Source organism: Xiphias gladius, chromosome 23 (assembly GCF_016859285.1).
Source record: "Xiphias gladius isolate SHS-SW01 ecotype Sanya breed wild chromosome 23, ASM1685928v1, whole genome shotgun sequence".
Taxonomy (NCBI): domain Eukaryota; kingdom Metazoa; phylum Chordata; class Actinopteri; order Istiophoriformes; family Xiphiidae; genus Xiphias; species Xiphias gladius.
In genome coordinates, this window is record NC_053422.1 from 19,034,440 (window position 1) to 19,056,531 (window position 22,092).

General features: G+C 38.6%; 1 protein-coding gene across 1 annotated transcript; it reads left to right on the forward strand.

Moving 5' to 3' along the window:
• Window positions 1-1,197: 1,197 nt before the first annotated feature.
• ergic1 (endoplasmic reticulum-golgi intermediate compartment 1) lies at window positions 1,198-21,278 on the forward strand. The gene is made up of 10 exons (XM_040120801.1): window positions 1,198-1,398; window positions 9,540-9,601; window positions 12,810-12,882; window positions 13,411-13,505; window positions 15,765-15,889; window positions 16,535-16,639; window positions 16,734-16,794; window positions 17,050-17,150; window positions 17,981-18,103; window positions 19,965-21,278. Exons 1-10 carry the CDS (start codon window positions 1,379-1,381, stop codon window positions 20,070-20,072), a joined length of 873 nt encoding a protein of 290 aa, XP_039976735.1. The 5' UTR covers window positions 1,198-1,378; the 3' UTR covers window positions 20,073-21,278.
• Window positions 21,279-22,092: the final 814 nt, after the last annotated feature.

Here is a 22,092-nt window from a genome sequence, read left to right on the forward strand (position 1 = left end):
TCCTATATAACCCGTTCTCATTCCTCAAATCTAATTGATCTGTTCACTCTAGGTCAACTTCATAACAACCATTAAACAGATACAGACTACACTGCTGTACTGCTCAATTTAAAACGGCTGATTCATGCATGAAGTACTAAGTGTGTGCCCACTTGTTAGTAAAAGTACTAAAAAGTGGGCACACAATGAGCCCATAATCACAGAAAAGCAATTTAATGTCTAGTTTAGTTACCATAGGTTATACTGTGACATTAGTTATTGTAGAATGTGTACTTTAGGCTGCTATTTTATGCATATTATATTATTATTATGTCATTTATACTGTTTTTAGGATGCCTTCTTAACCTCTGGCCAGGGGAAAAAGGTGAACCAGGGTTAGCTGTTAGCTGTATAATGTATTAGTTGTCCAGGGACTGCAGATGAAAGTAACTTAATTAAATCTGGCTCTGTTCCCTTTGTATGGTCACTGGTAATGCTTTACTTTAAGTCCCCCTTTGTAGCATTAATAAGCAGTACGTAAACACTTGATAAATGGGTTATAACAGACTACGATATATTTGTTACTAGATATGAGTGTTTATTAATGTATTTGTAAATACCCATAACTCCACCTGTGGGCACCCATAAGTGGAGGCTGCTGTATAAACATAAAATTAATGACACTATCATTAAAACACAGTTGTGATACTATAAAATAAGTCTTTATAGTACAAGATATAATTGTTGACAGACAATATACTCCATTAAATTCATCAATAGTCCTGTTCATACCTACACATTATAGTGTGTTATAAACCACTTGTTAAATGTTTATATACTGCTTATAAATGCTACATAGGGGAATTCAAGTATGCTTTTTGTACATGGTTCTTTACAAGTTAATGTCTTGAAACAAAACAAAAAACATAATATTGCTCAGTATTGTTACAAAACATTCATAACCGTTTTTGTAAAAAAAAAAAATTAAAAACATAGCTACAGATACACAAAGTATCATTTGTAGTCAATAAAACGATAAAAAAAATTATTGAAATACAAATCTATGACTTGCTTCTATAATTATTTTCTTAAATAATATGATATAATATTTAAATGATATTATTTCTGAAAGCTAATCATCTTCCTCGCATAAGTACAAAAAGTCATAAAAACGACGAACAATTCTCGGAGGAAGAAGAATCAGAGTGGACAGGAAGTAGCTCTCAGCCAATCGGCTTTTGCAAAGCGTCCTAAGCTGACGTCAGCCCGGTACCGATGAACAACCGGTAGCATTGAAGACTGATTGAGGAGAGCTGTACGGTTGCCCGGTGTTTGTAGCTTTGTCTGCCGAAACCCCCGCCCCCCCCGTCACACCGCCCTTGTCAAACGTGTAAACATCATGCCTTTCGATGTTAGGAGGTGAGTACGGGGTTCTTCCGTTCTTTGGGGTTCAGATAGGAAGGGACGGCGGCGGGGTTCTGCGGTCGGGGAGCTCCGGACGAATGAACGGTTGGCAGAGCATAGCCTCACTAATGACGGGGTCCGAGCCGTAGCAGGGACGTTTCGGGGGTCGGCGTGGGCCCGAAATGGCCACATTGTCGCAGGGGGGCGTAGAGTTTTTGTTGAGTCGGTGGAGTGATGCTCAGGTGCGCTCAGTGAGTTGTCTGAGTTCCTGCCTGCGCATGTGCAGATTTCCTCACCCTTTCCTAATAGTTGCAAGACGTTAAACTGATATCAGTAACCTCGGGGCATGGTAACAACATGGCTGAATGGTGTATTAAGCAAAAGTGACGGTCTGGTTCAGTCTTATTTACAATTCGATAATCTTCTCAATACACACAAATGGGTCAAAGCATGCAGAATCATCAGCCACCAATAAGCAGTAAAAAAAAAAAAAAAAAACAAACAGACAGTGAGCAGTCAGAAATACACACAACTACAGGCACTGCAGAGCCATTCAACTCATCTGATGATACTTGGGCGCAGAGCAAATAGTCGCACCTACTGTGAAAGGCTGTTGAAACTGTCAATAGAGCACACCCTAATCAAAATAAAGAACAGGATGTTTGCATAGTGGTCACTTCATTCTATTGGGCAGTGACAGATACTGACTGGTAGGCTGTCAAAAATGTTACACTCTGAATACTCATGAATACTCAGTCCTTACATGAGAGTGCACAGAATTAACTTCAACAAAGTTTAAAAAAAAAAATAAAATAAATATATATATATATATATATATATATATATATATATATATATATATATATATATATGAATGAAGTAGTAGTGTTACAAGTAACAATTATTTAAATTAGTGGTAAAATGTTGTTTTGTTTTACCAAAAGTCCAAAACCCAAAGATATTCAGTTTTCAATGATATGACAAAAAAAAAAAAAAAGCAAATCCTCTCATTTGCGAAACTCGAACAAGAGAATGTTTGGTATTTTTCTACTATTTTTTACGCAAAATTTTTATTTCTTATAGGTGCATATACAGCTCTGGAAAAAGTTAAGAGACCACTGCAAAATTATCAGTTTCTCTGATTTTACTATTTATAGGTATGTGCTTGAGTAAATGCACATTTTTGTTTTAGTCTATAAACTACTGACAACATTTCTCCCAAAATTCCAAGTAAAAATATTGTCCTTTAGAGCATTTATTTGCAGAAAATGACAAATGGTCAGAATAACAAAAAAAGATGCAGTGTTTTCAGACCTCAAGTGATGCAAAGAAAACAAGTTCATATTCATATTTAAACAACACAATACTAATGTTTTAACTAAGGAAGAGTTCAGAAATCAATATTTGGTGGGATAACCCTGATTTTCAATCACAACTTTCATGCGTCTTGGCATGCTCTCCACCAGTCTTTCATATTGCTGTTGGGTGTCTTTATACCACTCCTGGCGCAAATATTCTAGCAGCTCAGCTTTGTTTGATGGCTTGTGACCATCCATCTTCCTCTTGATCACATTCCAGAGGTTTTCAATGGGGTTCAGGTCTGGAGATTGGGCTGGCCATGACAGGGTCTTGATCTGGTGGTCCTTCATCCACACCTTGATTGACCTAGCTGTGTGGCATGGAGCATTGTCCTGCTGGAAAAACCAATCCTCAGAGTTGGAGAACATTGTCAGAGCAGAAGGACGCAAGTTTTCTTCCAGGATAACCTTGTACTTGGCTTGATTCATGCGTCCTTCGCAAAGAAGCATCTGCCCGATTCCAGCCTTGCTGAAGCAGCCACAGATCATTACTGAGCCTCCACCACATTTCACAGTGGGTGCCAGACACTGTGGCTTGTAGACCTCTCCAGGTCTCTGCAAACCTGAAAACTGGACTCATCAGAGAAGATGACCTTACTCCCGTCCTCTATGGTCCAATCCGTATGGTCTTTTGCAAACCTCAGCCTGGCTCTTCTTTGCTTCTCATTGATGAAGGGCTTTTACACGACCAGATTTCAGAAAAATTTGCTGTGGTCTCTTAATTTTTTCCAGAGCTGTATATATATATATATTTAATATTTTGCTTTTACTTTATATTCATAATTTTCATGTTTTATTTCATTTTCTATTACCTTTATATCCTTGACTATTTATTGTGACTGCTAGTGTCTAAATTCCAAATATCCTTTGGGTTAATAACGAAGTTGAAATAATTGGTGATTTTTCTTTTTTTTTTTTTCTGTCAATTGACTAGTTGATTAATAGGCTAATCGTTTCAGCCCCACAAAGTTGATATCTCCTAAACATAGTTAAGAGGAAGGCAAGAACTGAATCGGAAGGGAAAATGTGTAAATGAAAAATTTTCATCAGGAAAAGTCCTTGGTATCATTAAGTGGTTTGTGATTTTTACGATATTCTGGTCTGGTATCTCTTGTTTGCACTGCTACAGTAGATGATCTGTGTTTGAGGGTTGTGTCAGAGTGAATGTGTAATGGGGTTATCAAGTGTTCAGATGCTTCACCAACGTGACGCGCTGATCATACAAAACTTGTGTTGAGACAGCTGGAAACAGCTCGATTGACGAGTATACAGAAACACTGGGGGTTAGTCAACATTATGACACTGTGTAGCCATATAGATTACCGTAGATTACGCCATACGCTAGAGTAGCATGTATTCCCAGAATGCTGTGCAATATTGGACTGAATATTTATTTATTTATTTATTTTTTAACAAATCAGAAATAAGTTTAGGGAAATGTTAAAGGATAAGGTGGCTGCTGTTGTATATTTTTCTTATTATCAGCAATCTCATGAAAAGACCAAAATAAGGGACGTGCCAGTCCGTCTCTCGTTACTTTCAGACTTTCCTATCCTGTCAGTTACTCTCAGCCCCAAGCTCGTTGGTTCTTTCTGAAGATATAAATCTGAACATGTAAATTCCAAGCATTGTAGTTGTTTGCAGACTACACTCCAAAATGATTTGAATAATGGATTTGTTGAGGTCTATTTTCAGCTGCAAATTCATACATACTTGGCATTCAAGCAAGTATTTGAGGCAGCAGGACGAAGCAGTATTTCAGGCTTTTGGATACGTGTTGTAGTAACGTGTTGTAGTCAACTTGTTTGTAGGATCAATTCATTGTTGGTTTTGATCTTTTCCTGGGATTTGTAGATGATGTGTGTCAAATCAACAACACAAAACGTAGACTATTTTTATGATTTAAATGGCGTTTCTTGTACCTTTTCGAAATAGTTTTGTTTGTGGGCAAAGCCATACATTTTAAAAAAAATTATTATTATTTAAAATTTGTTTAGTTTTTGGGATGGCATTTACTATGTCTCCAAGGCACAAAAGATTGTTGGAAGCTGATCTTTCTGCTTTTAATATCAAAAATGTATCATTATGACTATTTTGTTGAATCCGAATTGAAATTGCATTTCGAGCTGAAACAATTTATCAATTGAGCGATTAGTTGATCAACTGATAAATAATCGTCAGCTATTTTGATAATCAATTGATAATTTTAGTACTTTTTCAAGCAAGAAATCATGAGTTCAGAAACTGTTTTCTTTGCGCCCCTCTTTAAATGCCCCAACTCTATGATTTTTGTTGTGCACTGATCTAGATTATTTGATAGTTTCCATTAGTTTTTTGGGTAGTGAAAAAGATGTCATTGTGTAATTGAAAACATGACCTTCAGATTATTTTTTATTGACACACATGCGTTTGGTTTGGGTCAAGTTGATGATGTAGTGTTTGCTCCTGTGGTGATTAGATCACGGTGACTTAGTGCTTCAGTAAGGACGCCAACAGTGTTTTGTCGATAGGTGTCTTAATCTTGACCGTGATGGGTGACTGTTTGATACTTGACGTACACTTCATGCAGATGACTTCAACAGAAACCTACTTACCAGAAAGGCACATGTTGCCTATAGCGTGTGATGTGAGGTGATCACATACGAGAAGATGAATCTAAAATCTATCCATTAATGTGGAGCAATACATGAAATAGATTAACCACTGACTAACTATGACTCATTTGTGACATATGGTTCATCTAATGAGGCCCATTCCGTGAAAAGCGACCTGTTGCTTTCACTTCATGGTGTCAACAGAGAGATGCTGGTACACCATGTCCTCACTAATAACAAAACATCTGAGCCCTTTTACAGAAGACTGAATGGTGGGAAGTGACAGAGGGAGATGTGTTGACTGTAATTCAGGAAATTACAGATGTCCGCGTTAGACCAAGAGGTGAACTCTTGAGAGTCAACATTAATATTCATGAATACAAAGCGTTCTCAGCAGAGGAAATTGAGTGAAACCAAGTTCTCATCCAACCTAAAGATAAATAGTACTTATTTAAGTAAATATACTGCTATGCATTTTTGACAAAGTATGCTTTAAAATATAATGTAAATTAAAAATAAAAACCGGTACATTTTAAGTTATGTATTACAACGCTTTAAAAAAAATACACTTCAGTGAATGTCTTCACAAAACAGAGGTTTTCTTTATTTCCATAGCGACTGTTTTATTAAAGTATATTTTAATTAATGCATTTTAAATGAAACATCATGATATATTTTAAATGCTGCCTTACCATATTGCTGAACAGATTTCACTTAAATTTAACCAACAATATGGATGCATATGTATGTGTTCATATATTAGAAATATATTTTCAACTGGAGCAATATAAATTATCTTTATTGCACTAATAATTGGATTATTCATTGTTTCAATAGGACTGAAGTGTACTGTTATAAATGTACAAGAAAGTTCTTTTTTTTATTTTAAATTTTGCACAGAACAGAATAAAGTATGAGCAGAAAATCATACAAAACCTAATAAGAATGGATGAAAATGGGAAACCACGATAAGCTGCAGAAGCTTACAGAAATTTGTGAATAGGGGCCCAGATACTGCATGTACAAATACATTTGCAACGACAAAATACCTAAAGCTAATGTAAAACCCAAAAAAGTACAACTAAATGGTCCCAAAATATCTATCCCATCAGTTCAAACATTGATCCAATAGGCAACAGCACAATAGAGCAACGAGGGAAGGTAAGTTGGAATAAAGTCACAAAGTCTGTCAGTGAGTATATATACAACATTACACAAGGAATGTAGAAAATATTACATTAAGTAGACTTCAGAAAACTGTGGCAGTGGAAAAGAGGGTCAGTGGGGGCATTTACTTTGACCCATGGTATGGCACGTTTGACTTTCTTCTGTAAAATCTGTAGTTTCTCAAGATAACTAGGGATCGTATTGCACCATATAACATTACAGTAGTTTATATAAGATTCAAATAAGGGCTTGTGTAAGTTTAAAAGTGCTGCAAGTGGTAGAAAATGACTCAACATAAAAAATAAACCAATATATTTGGACATTTTTAGTCATTTCATCGATATGGCCCTTAAATTTAAAAATGAATCAATATGGGCCCCCAGGAATTTGGTTGACATCACTCTCTCAGTAACCTGACTGTTTATTTCAATACAGACATGTTCAACATTATTTCCATTTCTACTGGAATGAAAAACAATGACGTTTGTCCTCATTTAGATTATTTTGCAGATCATATAAATTTTTGTGTGATAAGAATAAATTTGTATCATCAGTGAATAATACTTTATGTAGAATACTAGAGGCATTCACAAAATCATTTATATCCAGATTTAAGAGGAGTGGCCCTAAAATGGATCCCTGTGGATCCATATTTGATTATTTTACTTTGAGATTTATGACCATCTGCACACATACTGCTTCCTCCCATACATATAGCTTCTGAACCAACTGAGCCATATGTATGGGAGGAAACTATGTAAATATCTAATAATTAAAATATTTTTAGATAAACGTATAACATGCTATACTGTAGTTTAAATGTTACTATAAAATAAGCAAATAACGATGTATGCTTAGAAATATTACAGGTAATCCAACATATGTTTGCAATACAACATAACAGATGTCAACATTATCGCCTTTCAATTTAAGCGACGAAGATGAGGTCGTGCACAACATGAGGAACTTATCTATCAATACATTTCAGCTCAAACATAAATTAAACCACCACAATGACTTTATGTATTTATTCGTCTGACATTATGAAAATTGTGAGGTTTAAACTGCAACACAGCGTTGGTGTGATAGTGGACTCTGCCAGCAGGTTAAGAAGATCCCCTGCCTTTGTGTTTGAATGTAGTACAACAGCTCAGTTAGTCTCCATCATGTCAAAGCAGAATAATCAGTTTGTGACAGGAGAGGGAGTGTGTGTTTGCATGTGATCCCTCCCCAGACTTTAAAAAGCCAATTATGTGGTTACATGTTTTTTTAAAATTTTTTTTTGTTATTTTTGTTTTTAGACTGCTGGGCAGGTATGCCGCTATATCATGTGATTTTGATATAATTCCCACCATGTAAATTTGTCATAACTCATGGTGTGGCAAGGCGACGTTTCAACAAATAACTTTTTTTTTTCTATCCTAACCACTTTGACCACAAATGTGGTTTGGAGTGTAAACAAAGGGAGTTGACAGAGTTTCCTAAACAACACAGGTCGTGTATTTTCTTCACAGGGGAACCCACATGGGGAGGGTGTAATCCTGGAGCTGACATCAGACAGATGGAAATGAACAAAAATAGAGTTTCAAGGTTTTCACATGACAGAGGTGTACATCACTTTGCTCCACCTGTCCGGTTCTCTCAGGAGGTCGGCACCGTGGCTGGGTGGAGAGGATGTGAGGAAGGACACTGTGCCTCTGTTCATTAAAGCTTAATATTCAGGAAGTGTGTTACTGTAGAAGTTATTCTGATTCTGATACAGGCGACCCCGGGCCTGAGCTCCCCACCTGACCCCACTCCTTATGCTCTCTGCCCCATATATCCTGCCAGGCCGGCTATTAGCACACCGTGATCCAATACTAATGGGACATGAGTACAGGAAGTTATAGGTGGATGTGGATCAGAGAGAGAGAGAAAGAGATGAAAGGATAGCTGGCTGAGGTGTTTAGGATCCAGGGGTCCTTATGCAATAGATAAAAACCAAGGAGCGAGCAGGAACTGTGGCAAAAACAAGAGAAGCAGCAGGGTTGGAGCTGGACAGGAAGCCCTCCCTCCTATTTCCTCCCCCACCCCGCCGCCCCACCCTGCATGCATCAGCTATGATTATTTCTCTGGCAGTTCTCGGTGGAAGAAATGTGAAGAGATGAGTGTTTTTGGAAGGCGATGAGGAAGGAGAGAGAGAGAGTGAGTGAGTGAGGGGAGATGTGAAAAGAAAGTGGGTGGGGTTTGCGCAGTCAGCAGATGGAGTTTGGGTTCGAAAATGTTTCACTGCCCAAAAAGGACATGCGCAAGAACTCATGAACCTAAATAGTTTTGGTGTTGAGTAGTTTTTCCCCTTTCTCAGCTCCCCAAATAAGCAACAACAGTATTTCACAAGAGGAGAGTTGGTTGTGTCAGGTGGTAATGATCCTCCTCTGCTTCTGATTCACTGATTTAATCACGATCCGTTTCTTTTTTTTGTTTTTTAAAATATCCAAGTTGATGCGAAAATGTTAAGTTGAAGATTCAGTTTGATGCTTTCAGACTGAATCCTTCACTGCTGGTGTTACTGTCTGCAATTGTACCGTAAGTTCCACTTACTGCCAAGGAGACCAAACCATATAATATGAAAATTGGAAGTTTTTACTACAGTTGTGTTTATATTCCGCCTGTTTCTCTTTTTATTGGTGTGTCTGTGTGTGTATTTATGTTGGCTTTGGGTTTTCCTGTGTATAAGTAGAGTGCGAGAGACCTTTTGTTGGGGTCAGGTCAGAATTACAGAGCACACCATTCAAAGGAAGAGGTGTAACCCTGTAAAAAGTGTGTGCGCGTACGCGAGTGTGTGTGTGTTTGTGTTGTGGCTGGCTGTCTGGACCTGTTATGTGTAATGGCGGTGGTCCACAGCTAACATTCCACCAATCTTCTGTAATATCGCACAGCATGACGGGTACAGAATGTGCTTCTTTTCTCAGCACGTAGTGTTTACATTTGCTGTTTTTTTTCTCACCCCTCCTTTCCTTTTTTTTTTCTTTTTCTTTTTCTTCCTTTCTCTCCTCAGATTCGATATCTACAGGAAAGTGCCAAAAGATCTCACCCAGCCCACATACACAGGAGCCTTCAGTGAGTAGTTCTTCACACTTAACAGGCCAAAAAGATGAGGGTCTACTTTTGGTTGTTTTTTAATTTGATATGTTAATTAATCAATTTTAAATTGTCCTGTTTTCCACATATATATTTGGAATCTGTCAGTGTTGAGCATTTAGCATTTAATATGCAACAATTACACCTCTTTCACCAACTTAAAATATGCTTTCTTTTTCTAAATATTTGCTTTCTTTCGGAAAGCTAGCTGAAAAGGTTGATACTACTCTCATGTCTGGACATAAAATATGAAACTACTGCCAGGAGACTGTAAGCTTAGCTTAACACATAGACTGAAAAAAGGGTCACCGCTAGAATGAAGAATGAGTCTGTCCAAAGTTAACAAATTCCACGAAAACCTAAATGTAAAACTGACACATTTAATTGTAGTTTTTTTACTATTCAGCTTTTGTACAGATTGAACAAACAAGATGTCCTGCATTAGCGGCATTAGAGGTGCTGCTGGTCGGATTTTGTTTGGACAGAGCCAGGCTAGCTGTTTCCAATCTTTGTGCTAAGCTTAGCAAACTAGCTACTGGCCTCTTGTTTCATATGAAAACCAAAGCTTGTTATTTTTATAATTCAGTTTTTCGGTATCAATCCTCTCATCCAACTGTGGGCACGAAAGAAAGCAGGTGTGTACAAAAGATGTCAAACCACTCTTTTAAATGTTTCTGTTAACCTATTCATAATTCATTTTTTCAGCAATTTCACCAGCTAATTTAGACTGACAGCATTGGCTTTTATTGTTTCAATATTGTGAATGTTTTTTTTTTTTTTTTTTTTCAAAGTGAAACGACAACAACCAAAACAAAAGTAACACAAAACAAACTTTCATCATAATCTGCAAACCTTTGTTGTATCCATTTCAACAAATAGTAATATTTTATGTCACGTTTTGCTATTTCTACTCTCTCCAAAGCCCTATGGCTCTTAAATGGCAATAACAAATTACTTTGTAATTGCTAGCAGTGCTTAAGTGGTACTATTTAACATACCTATTGAGTTTTACATGCATGCTTTTCATTAGAATGTAAACAGAAAGGTACCAGTCACTACTCAGTGAGGTGGATGTTTCAAGGTACAGTTTAGGAAAGGGAGGAGATGACAGCTGTAATTCGAGTACATACCTGCCCCAGGGCAGAGGTACATCCTAACAAAGTTAGTCAGCGCTGGGCAGAACCTGTTTTAGCACAACTAGTATAGTAAGAATGTTAATCATCATGCTCTTTCATTGCCACAGGCTCCTGAGAAGTCATCAGTGGAAATCTGAATGGTTTTCTTGTCAGGTCATGTGTTTCCTGCTTGTCATTAACAAGTCATTGTGTAAGCAGGGATTGTATTGATTATTCACACCTTAATAGAATACAAAAGACCTGATAAAACTTTTTTGGCTCCTCAGTCATCCTCAGTAGACCAAAATTTCAACCCCGAACTGATGACAGTATGGATAAACAACGCTCTCGCTGAATAGTGAACAGTTTTAAACAGATTATAAACAACTTCCTGGATGACAAGGAAGAGAATGAATTTGCTAAAGATATACACACAGTTTCCACCCATGAGGAAATGGATGGAAGTTCTTCCTGTACGCAGCTGACTCCCTTCCTGTCTCCATCCTCCGTCTAGGGGTGAGGGCATTTGGTTGATTTGGATATTAAACAACTGTTATAGCTTCACCCACAGCAGCTCAACTAACATTTTGGTTTGCGTGGTTCAGAGACAACCAGAAACGGACTCCCCCCTTTTCACAAAAGGCCAAATATTTGACCCCATCTGCTTTTGTTATTCTGTTTTAGGGCCACATTCCTTTGGGTTCAGTTTTTATGGTATTTACTTTGAACAGTACGTCTGTTTTTGCCACAGTGGTTTTCTTTGCTTTGGACACAATGTATCAATCTGTTGTTTGACTGATTTGTAATAGTTTTAAAATTTGTTTGTCCCTGCCTGTGCTGACAGAAAATTCTCATTTGTCTATGGTGGAACTGAGCTTTGGTCAGAACAAAAATGAATGGAACATCTGATTAGGAAATGCAGTGCTAATTTCGGATGTCACCGACTGATTCATGGCTTTATTGTAACCGAGGCTCTGTGGGTACAGTTCTGTGGAAAAAAAGCTTCTTTTCTGTTAGAATGATGCAGTTTTTGAGCCTAGTACATTTCGTGTGTGAGCACTGGGAGGAATGAGCTTGAGTTTAAATAATAAAAAAAAAAAAAACACTTGTGAGAGGTCTTTGTTAATCATTTGCCTGGTCAGTATTTCCATTGCAGAAGTATTGAAGTTTAAATCATTAGCAGCCCATTACTCCCATCTTTAGTAATCCCCATCCAGTACTGTACCCTTGAAAGGCCCAGGAAGAATTACTGTACCCCCCCCCACACACACACACACACATACACACACACACACACACACACACACACACACACACACACACACAAACTGTTTGTTGCTAAAACATTACCTTACGTAAAGGCTCTGCCGACCGTGGGTTTGACTGTGACGCCCTGCCAACCACAAGGTCATGTGATCCTACGAAACAGTATATTTATCTTAGTAAACACATGACTGTTTTATATGACCCATGGGCTGATTAGTTTGACACATGAAATGAAACAGACAACCTGGCTGCTTCTCCTTTTAAGCTCAAACTTTATTTCGACTCAGACTGAAACAAAAATACTTAACATTTAAGGTTTTTATTCCTAATCTGGTTACTGTCTATCTTTTTGTTAAATCCATCACCGTAAAGCCTCTCTGTTGGTGCCATTTTTGGCCTGTGTGATTGTGTGGGATGTAGTCAAAGGAAACCCAAAAAGAGGACTTACATAGCATGAGCTCACCTCTCTCAAAGCAGATATGCTGTAATGGCTGCCTGTTGTGCCTGTGCTTAATGTGTAATTAGTGTAGGAGGGCCTTTAAAAACCTGCGTAATGGCAGGCTTAACACCGCCAGTATAACAGCTATTTAGGGAAATTTTTTATGGCTGCTGTGATTCCATTAATGTCAATAGCTTAGGTCAGCCATTCCTAAAGGCTGGAGGAGCCCGGTTCATTTGGTTTACATCATTCCTTGAAATGCGGGTGTAATTTGAGATTAATGTGAAAGAAGTGCCATACATAAGCTCAGCAGTGACTGAAGTTTAAACAAGGTGTTCATTCTAACTTTCTTCATCCTTGCCCACAGTTTCCATTCTCTGCTGCGTCTTCATACTCTTCCTGTTCCTGTCTGAGCTGACGGGATTCATAGCCACTGAAATGTAGGTATCACACCATCAAATCCCCCAACAGCCATGTATCTTGTTATATCACATGTATCTCGTAATAATGTCGCTGAAACGCGCTAGTCACAAGACAGTCCCTCTGTTGCCACACAAGAACAGGAGCTTTCATGTGAAACATACAAGACAGGAACTTAATCATGAATGTCGTTGCCCTCATTATGATGTATGCCGCTTGGCCTGTGTTGTAACCAATGAATGGGGTCAATTTTTCTCACAGGAAATTGGCTTTGTGCATGCGTCAGCCTCTTCGTGATGTGTAATAAGGGATGACTTGGGGAGGGTGTGACAGCATGGAAATTACACTGACAGATATACACAGATGCTCTTTCCTCGCAATTTGGCAGAAGATGAATCCTCGACTGTTAAAGTAGTGTGCGAAGGACATGTTGTCGGGGGAGAAAATAGTCTTTTTTCTCACTCAAATTTACTTTTTTCCCTTCTCATTAAAAGTTTTGTTTCCGCTATCTAACCATTTTTTTTTTCTCTTTTTTCTGCCCATTACAGCGTAAATGAACTCTATGTTGATGATCCTGATAAAGACAGTGGTGGGAAGATAGATGTGAGTTTAAACATCAGTTTGCCAAACTTACACTGTGATTGTGAGTATATACATATATATATATATACATATATACAACTCTGTTTCTCTGCATTACACTTCCTCTTTATATGTTATCTTTTTCACACTGTTTGTGGCCTCCTTTTTACAGTTTGTGTTTCCACTTATCAGAATGTATCATAATTAGTAAACTCAAAGCTACATAATAGTTTTAACCTGCTGTGTTGTGGCACGGTCCCAGACAACACTAGACTTGATCCAAACCTATGATCTGCGTCGCCTCTGTCTGATCTCATTCTGCCACACAGCCGTGATCTGAGTTTGACATATTTTTCCCTCGGTTGGCTCTCCTACTGTACTTCAGTGTCAGAGAAGTGGGCAAGCCGGTTGAAGCGTGCCAGGACTGAGAGCGGTCACTGGTTATTTGCTCCTCATGACTCCCCTCAGAAACTATGCCTGATGACAAATCGCACACTGACACAAACCACATCCATGCGCACACATTGGTGAGGCTTGGGCAGCACAGAAAACACGCACATTCATTCAGTTCAAGCGATATCCAAAAATGGCAAAGCCAATAAATGCTTGTGTGAAAAATTAAGTCCAGATTCCAGCATTGTGTTTAGACAAGCCCGCTCACAGCATGCCTAACCAAAGTCCGTCCCCTGCTGTTTCCAATTAAAGCTCTTGATGATTGTATGTATGGTGGTTTTGTTTATTTGCAGAATTTAAACTTTTTTTGTTCAGAAATTTGGGGCCCTCTTAAATGCCTGCTCAAACACGTTGGTTTAACCACAGGGCAGCTGCATGTAATGAGCACAAATGTTCCTCAGCCCTTCCCCCTGCGAGTTAATATTATACATCATTTTATTTACCGGGCCTCCAAACAGGTTGTCCTCCATTACAAATGTATTTCGGGAGAAAATCATTTTCATCATGGAAAAGTTGACATTTCCATCTCTTTTTACTATTTATCTGACCTGCTCAGCTCTGCTGTTCCAGAGTTAAATACTGTCTCCCTCCACTGACCTTTACAGGTTGCCAGGTCTTGATTTGTGACTTCATGGAAAAGCAGAACCACGTGTAATACCCTTATAACAATTTCCCCCCACCACCCACTTTACATGAACACACTTCCAGTTCTAAATGTCTTAAAAAGGAAAAACAACTAGCCTCTCATACTCACACTGTCAGACTTCATTTACATTTGTGCACTGTATTTTGAGATCAAGACAGACAGGCGGGGGGTCAAATTTGTCTTGAATGTCAAAGGTCAAACAAACGGCATGTGGCGGTTTTAGCACAGATCCAGCAGACGTCCCTCTCTGCACTGCCGGCCAATATACACACACATTCACCGCACAGGCAGCCTCTGAAAATAGGCCATTGCCAGTGTGCCAATGCAGGGCAGCTTGCGGGCGGGAGGGCGAGGGGGGGCCTCAGTGAAGTCTAGATGGAAAAACACAGCTAGGGAGAGGGCAACAGGCAGGAGAGGTGGTCTGTTTGGACTTTGTTCGTTTACTTTGAGGGCCACACTCTGCAGTGATATCGAGAATTTCTCTCTTTATTCTTCTCTTTCTCTATTAATAAAAAGTGCCTGTTTGCTTATTGGATGTAAAAAAAAAAAAAGCTGCAGCTAATGATGTCTTCAGATAACTTGTTTTGATGTTGATGTTTTGACTTTCATGCATAATTTTGTGGCTGTGTGAGCACTTGGGTAAACCCAGAATTTCATTTTTTGCTTTGTTTTTATTTTATTGAACTCAAAGACCGAAATAAAGATCGAAATTGAGGAAAGCAGCAAATCTTTGGTAGAGAGATGAAACAATAAGTTGATTAGTCAAACAACAACAAAAAAAGGGATTTGCAACAATTTTATGATTAATTTATCATTTTATTAAGAAAATAATCAAAAATTATCTAGTTTCTGCCTCCCAGATATGAGAATTTTCTACTTTTCTGTGTGTTAGTGTAAATTGAGTATGTTTGGATTCTGAACTTTAATCGGATAAAAAAAACATTCTGAGGACGTCCCTTTGGGCTCTGGGCTCTTTCAGTGTTTTTTGACATTTTTGGGACTTAACTAATCACTAAAACTAATCTGTGAATTTAAAATAAAGGATAGATTAATCAATAATGAAAAAGTAATTAGTTGCAGTTCTATGTTGTTATTTATGCTTATTTATGCATCAAAATTGTTGAGTAATTTCAGTTGTCTTATTAATAGATTAATTAACTAATTTTCTTTTTCGTTCATTATATATTTTAACTCTCTCCCATATCTCTTTGTTTTTTTCAGTGGTGGGTTTGGACATCCAGGATGAGATGGGCCGCCACGAGGTCGGTCACATAGACAACTCGATGAAGATTCCTCTCAACCAGGGTGATGGTTGTCGCTTTGAGGGAGAGTTCACCATCAATAAAGTAAGGGCTCATCACATAGTGAAGTGGAGAAGAATAACAACCCCCACACACTGCATGAATTGCTTGTTTTATGTGGCTGTTCCCCTTTAGAAAATGGCAAAAGTCTGTTTTTTTTCTGTGTCCAGTAATTACATTATGATGGATCAGATAAGCGGTTTGGGGGATCTAAGCTCTTGTACTATATGTCGTGTATTTGTGTTGGACTTGAGTTAAACATGGATGGTGATCCCCTGTCTGAGACAAATGCGACCGACCTGCTTCTTCCTCCGGTCTAAATTGAGTTATATTAAATGGAAGAGCTTGTGGATTCAGTTACATTTGACATCACACTATAGTCTGGACCCTGTGAAGCCCTGTTTGTCCAACCACCATTTCGTGCGTCAGTCTTTCCAGTGCATTTAAAATGATTAACCCGGGAGTTATACATTTAACACGCTTGCTCGTGGAATAATTGGAAATATGTGAAACATTTTAAACTGGGTAGATTGTTCTTCCAGAGGCAAGGATCATTTAGTTTCCAACAATGAGTGTGTGTATTCACAATTGGTCATTAGTTATCTAAATGTGTTGCAGGTGCTAGTGCTGTTACTGACACAAACTCACCTACCTGTGTGTGTGTGTGTGTGTCTGTCTTTCTTTCTTCAGGTACCAGGAAACTTCCATGTTTCGACACACAGTGCTACAGCACAGCCCCAAAACCCTGACATGACCCACACCATCCACAAGCTGGCCTTTGGAGAAAAGCTTCAGGTCAGGACACACACAAAACACCACCTAGAAAATTTGACAATATCTGCAGTGTCAAGACTAAACACAGATCTCCTTTCCCTCTTTTGTCACACAGGTACAAAAAGTACAAGGAGCCTTCAATGCGTTAGGAGGGGCTGACAGGCTCTCATCTAATCGTACGTACCCACACTGCACATGTACTCATGATACCCGCTGTGTGACATTTATGTAAGGCTGCTTGCATGATGCAATGAAATGAGACACCTAGTGGACGGCAATTGAATCCAAACTGAGCGGAAACTTGATTCACACAGCTGACACCGCATCTCAGATAGGAAGGCTCCAGCCAGTTGCGTCATGATCAAAACTACATCCATTTTTAGACTCTGAAGACGCATTTCATTATTGAAATAATGTTGTTTCCCTTGCAGCTCTGGCCTCACATGACTACATACTGAAGATTGTTCCAACAGTGTATGAAGACCTATCGGGCAGACAAAGGTTCTCCTACCAGTACACGGTGGCCAACAAGGTGCTGTATCCTCGCTATTATATTTCTTTTCCTTTCCATCCGACCCATTGGATCACACCACTGTGTCATGTTTTTTTGCACTTGCCATGGAAGCAGCATGACCATCCCAACATATGGCCTGAGCATGTATCGCCGTGTTAACTTGTGCGCTCACCCGGAAGTGAAAGCTCACCCCTGGTGACTGGAAAAGCTCCCTAGATGTCAACAAACCATAAATGCACTTCCTAGAACTGTGTTGACTGACAGCTGGGTTTGGAGTTTGAAGTAATAACAGTGCAGGTCGGCTGTGAAGCGTGGAGGACGAGGGCCGGAGCAAAATATTCCAAAATGTCATTGCCAGAGCACAAATAGAGCATAAATAAAGGTCCATACACGGAAGCACGCACAAGTGCATGGACTTTTTTCCATGCTAAAGTTATTATTATCAAATTTATTGTAGGAAAAATAGGATTGATTTAGCAGAAATGTGATTTATGGAAACTCACTGGTAGCCCTGTCATCTCATGACATAACAGAAACTCACAACACATTGTAGCCTCCTCCCGCTTACTTCATCTGAGTTTTATAAAGCCAAAATTTTTTTGATGAACAGTTTTTTGTAATAAATCATTTATGGTTTTTAAGTTACTTTACCCATAGCCATTGCTGTAATGACTCATAAACACCACTGCCACCACTAGAGATAAGAATGAAATTCCAGATCGCTCTGAATTGATTTCCAAACATAATGGGATTAACTGCCACAGTGTTAATTAAATTGCTCTCTCGCCAGGCGCAGATCCGAAACACATTCAAATTTGTAACACGCTCTCTTTTTCCGTCCCACACAGGAATATGTTGCTTACAGCCACACAGGCAGGATCATCCCAGCCATCTGGTTCAGATACGACCTCAGTCCAATCACAGTCAAGTACACAGAGAGAAGACAGCCCTTCTACCGCTTCATCACAACGGTGAGTCAATTCAGCCCTGGGATTTGCCAGAAACCAAAACCTGTGGCAAAAGGCTTTTATTAATGTTCATTTATTTAAATTCAAGGCCGTTCAAGGTCTTAAAAACAGTGAAAGCAATGATTTTAGGTTTTAAACACTACCTCAAAGCTGTTCAGAATCAGTACTATATTTTTACCCTTGCTAGTGGCATGGGTCTCCCGGGATGTTAGTTTCAGTCAGTTGGTTGGTCAACCACTTATGTCCAGACTGAAATATCTCAACAACTGATCGCTAGATTGCTATGAGATTTGGTAGATATCCAAAAAATGTTTTTAAAAACTGTCTAATACTTTCCCCTTAATAACTCCAAATACCTGGAAAACAAATTTTAGCATGTTAACGCAAGACTAAGATGGTAAACATGGCTAAACCTCAACATTTTTAACATTGTCCTTGTGAGCATTTTAGCATGCTGAAGTTAGCATTTAGTTCAAAGCACTGCTGTGCCTAAGTACAGCCTCAAAAGGCTGCTAGCAGACTAGCTGTAGACTTGTCTTGTTCTATTAATGTAAAAAAAATGTTTAAGTAAAATGTGAAAGCAGTTGCACGTCATTCCTCTGACGATTTTTAGCCTCTTTCGGGCCATTGTTTCACTAGTACGGCCCACACCGTAGCTGTTTCGATTTACTCTGAGCACTCTCATCAATGCTGTTTTCAGCAGGCGACGGTTTTCCACAAAACATCTCTGACAAACCCATTGACTGTAGACTACCTGCCAAAACAAAGTTAGTGATTAGCTTGTGAACTTAGCAAACATTTAGCAGCTAAAGAGCTAGATATTTTCCTTAGGAGATGGTAAAAACCAAAAACTGAGCCAAAAGGAGAGTGATTGTACTTGTTTTCATCAGGTGGCCAGAAACACTACCTCAAGTAAATGGATATGTTGCTCAGTGTCTGCTGGGTGTGTAAAAAGGCAACTTTTAGCTACCATGTCAGCCAAAACAACTATAATTACAGCTCCTTGTGTGGCTTCTATAACAGTAAAAAAATCAGTTAATGTAAAACTTATCTCTTCTTTTTGAGTAAGAAATTGGAATGGACACACAGTATCTCACAAAACCTAAATTGGGACTACTGCTGTACTTTCCCACTTCTCAAATTTACTTGTATGATTTTAGGTTTCGGTTTTTTATATTCGTCTCATAAGGTCTTTTGAAGTCATAAATTTAAAGAAATATTTCAGCGTTTTTGGAAATAGGCTCATTTGCCTTCTTTCTGAGAGTTAGAGTAGAATACGAAAGCTGTATGGTTAAAATATGGTAAAATTAAGATCGGAAACCGGGGTAAAAACAGCAATCCCGGCTCTGTCCGAAGCTTTCAAAATCTGTCTACCAGCACCTTTAAAGCTAATAGAAAGGTTATATTTTGTTTGTTTTATTTGTTGATTCCTTTTTACTCCTGAATTACTTTTATCTGCTTCCACTCCCCACCTGATGCTGTCGGTTGAGGAATTTTGACTAAGCCTGTACCACCTCATCAGGAAAGTTTCCGGCTGACTGATAATGCAGTCAAGACTAAATTGGCTGCGTAGCTGATGAGCTACACCGTTATTTGTCTGTTGTTTGCTTAGGTTTATCTTGACTTAAGGCACTGGTAGGAGATGACTGTGCTTATAGTGTGATTATGAGTCATGGCTAAAGATTGAGAGTCAAGCAGCAGCAGAGCTCTCTGCTAGATTCCAGCGCATACTGACGCGTCAGTGTAATGTATTGTTATGATTAAATGTGATTAAAGCCTGCTGATGTTGAGCCATTTATAACCGGAGAACAAAACATCAAAGCTCGTAAACATTGAGATTGACAAAATAACTTGTTTTCCGTAGATCTGTGCCATTGTTGGAGGGACGTTCACAGTCGCAGGCATCATCGACTCTTGTATATTCACCGCCTCAGAGGCCTGGAAGAAGATCCAGATAGGAAAAATGTCATGAGGATCGCTCCTCACCTCCCCCAACACATCTTATTTATAAGTGCAAAAGTGAATAGCCTGCTAGCTAAATCCAATCCTGCTTGAACCAACATCCATGTGGAGATGTTATCACCGTGACCAATGAAATGGCTCCAGCACTCGATCTAACTACCAGGCTAAACGCCACTACTGCATCTCGGTTACTGAAGCTCTTCTCAGGCTCCATCTGATCTGCTGATGTGTGGACGCTGAGGATCACATCTATGCTTCTTGCATCTTCAGTGTCAGGAGAGGAGAGGAGAGGAGAGTAGAGGAGAGGAGTGGAGAGGGAAGCTCTTTGGTGACCGTGGAGATGAAGTCTAAAGTACCACGTTACAGAGTTCAACCAGTATGGGTGTTTTAAAGGCTGTAGCTGGTATTTTTAGAATGAAGTTAAAAAAAAAAAATAGATGAGATTTCTGCAGATATTCAATATTTCAAATATGATCAAGCACCCTGTGACACAAATTTGTGCACTCCACATGTATCCAATCATAGGGAAAATTTCTATTCATGGCTGAATGATTTACAGATTTTAAAAAAGGGGGTGAAATCAAAATGTATTATTTACTATATTCTTTTTTTGACCCAATCTACTAGTCAGCCTGAATATCACTTTAACTGTACTGTGTTTATTTCCCCAATACTGCAAAAGGGAGTGATTATTTGAAGGAGATGTTGTTCTTTTTTATAAACCTGTACCTGTACCACATAACTACATTTTATATCATGTAACATGAGTTTTTTTCATCCAGTCTGCCATTTTATCTCCAGTATTCAAACTGTGTGCCTTTGGGTTTACTGTTCCACCATACAGCATTATCATCAGCTCTCATTAGTTTGTTTCAGTGGCTGCCACTAAAACCATTGTTTTCACAGGTTATTTCATGCCTGTTACAGCTACAGTATCTGTGTAGTTAATTTTTTTTCAATTATTATTATTTTTTAATACAGGGATCATTGTTTACCTTTCAATCCATTTATACCAAACATTTCATCAACAGTATTGAAGGTCCTGGTTTTGACTTATTCCATTCTATTTCAATGATAGCAAAAAATATAGTGAATGTCTTTTTTTTTCCCTAAGAGATAAATTGATTTTTTTTTTTTTTTTTTTTTTTTTGTTTGTTTTTTGTTTTTTTACACGGTACGTGAATGTGTTTACTGATTATTGTTTCATGAAGTTGTAAACTGTTGTAAACTGTAAAGGTTTGGTTTTGTAAGGAGAGAACAAGTAGGCCAAGATGTTCTTCCTCTTTGGTCATTAGTTTTTCTTTTATACCATTGTTACCACAGCTTCTCTTATCAAGGACAGTGATAATCACAAGCCCTCAGATCTGGTCTTTGTACTGTAAAGGTCAATAATTTTCTGTTCCATCTCAACTTACTCTGTAACGCTATGTGTTCCTCAAGTAAAGGTACCATAGAAAACACTGATTGTTGTAAACTTAATGCCTTTAGATTGCCATAAACTGGCTGACATTTATTCTACCAGTTTTAACAACTTTTATTGTGGTTTTAACTGCTTATACAAATCTATTCTGACAGTTTATTAGATAGATCTGTTTTAGAGATTACAAAGGAATTTGGACTGTTTTTCACCTGAAACCGACAGTTTACTGACCTTATCCAGGCACCCCTATCCATAATTATTCACAGAAACTGAAAGTGGAACATTTGCCCCTCTGAATTCATAACATGATTTAAGCTATGTCGGCTGTGATTGCAGTATGAAGTGGACCTTGCACTCAAGACACTGCTCATTTCCCTCAGCTAGTGGCCACAGTCAATACCCTGCAGGTTGTCATTTGTGATGTGAGTAGGTAAGAGGGTGTTAAGCTGTCACAGCTGTCATTATGCTTACGTCCAGCTCTGATAAGAGGTGCTTAGTGTGAGTCACTCCTTTATTCACCCCAGATCCCTGTGTTTACCTCCGTCACTTATTCCTTGTTCATGGCGTTGTGTATCCAAGCATTTCCACCTCCTCTATATGAGACAGATAC

What these genes read in the sequence shown, in the direction of transcription:
- ergic1 (XM_040120801.1), top strand. Translation starts at nt 1,379, where the DNA reads ATGCCTTTCGATGTTAGGAG. An exon ending in GGATTCATAGCCACTGAAAT is followed by an intron (nt 12,883 to 13,410) that starts GTAGGTATCACA and finishes TGCCCATTACAG; the next exon opens with CGTAAATGAACTCTATGTTG. An exon ending in AGTACACGGTGGCCAACAAG is followed by an intron (nt 17,151 to 17,980) that starts GTGCTGTATCCT and finishes CGTCCCACACAG; the next exon opens with GAATATGTTGCTTACAGCCA.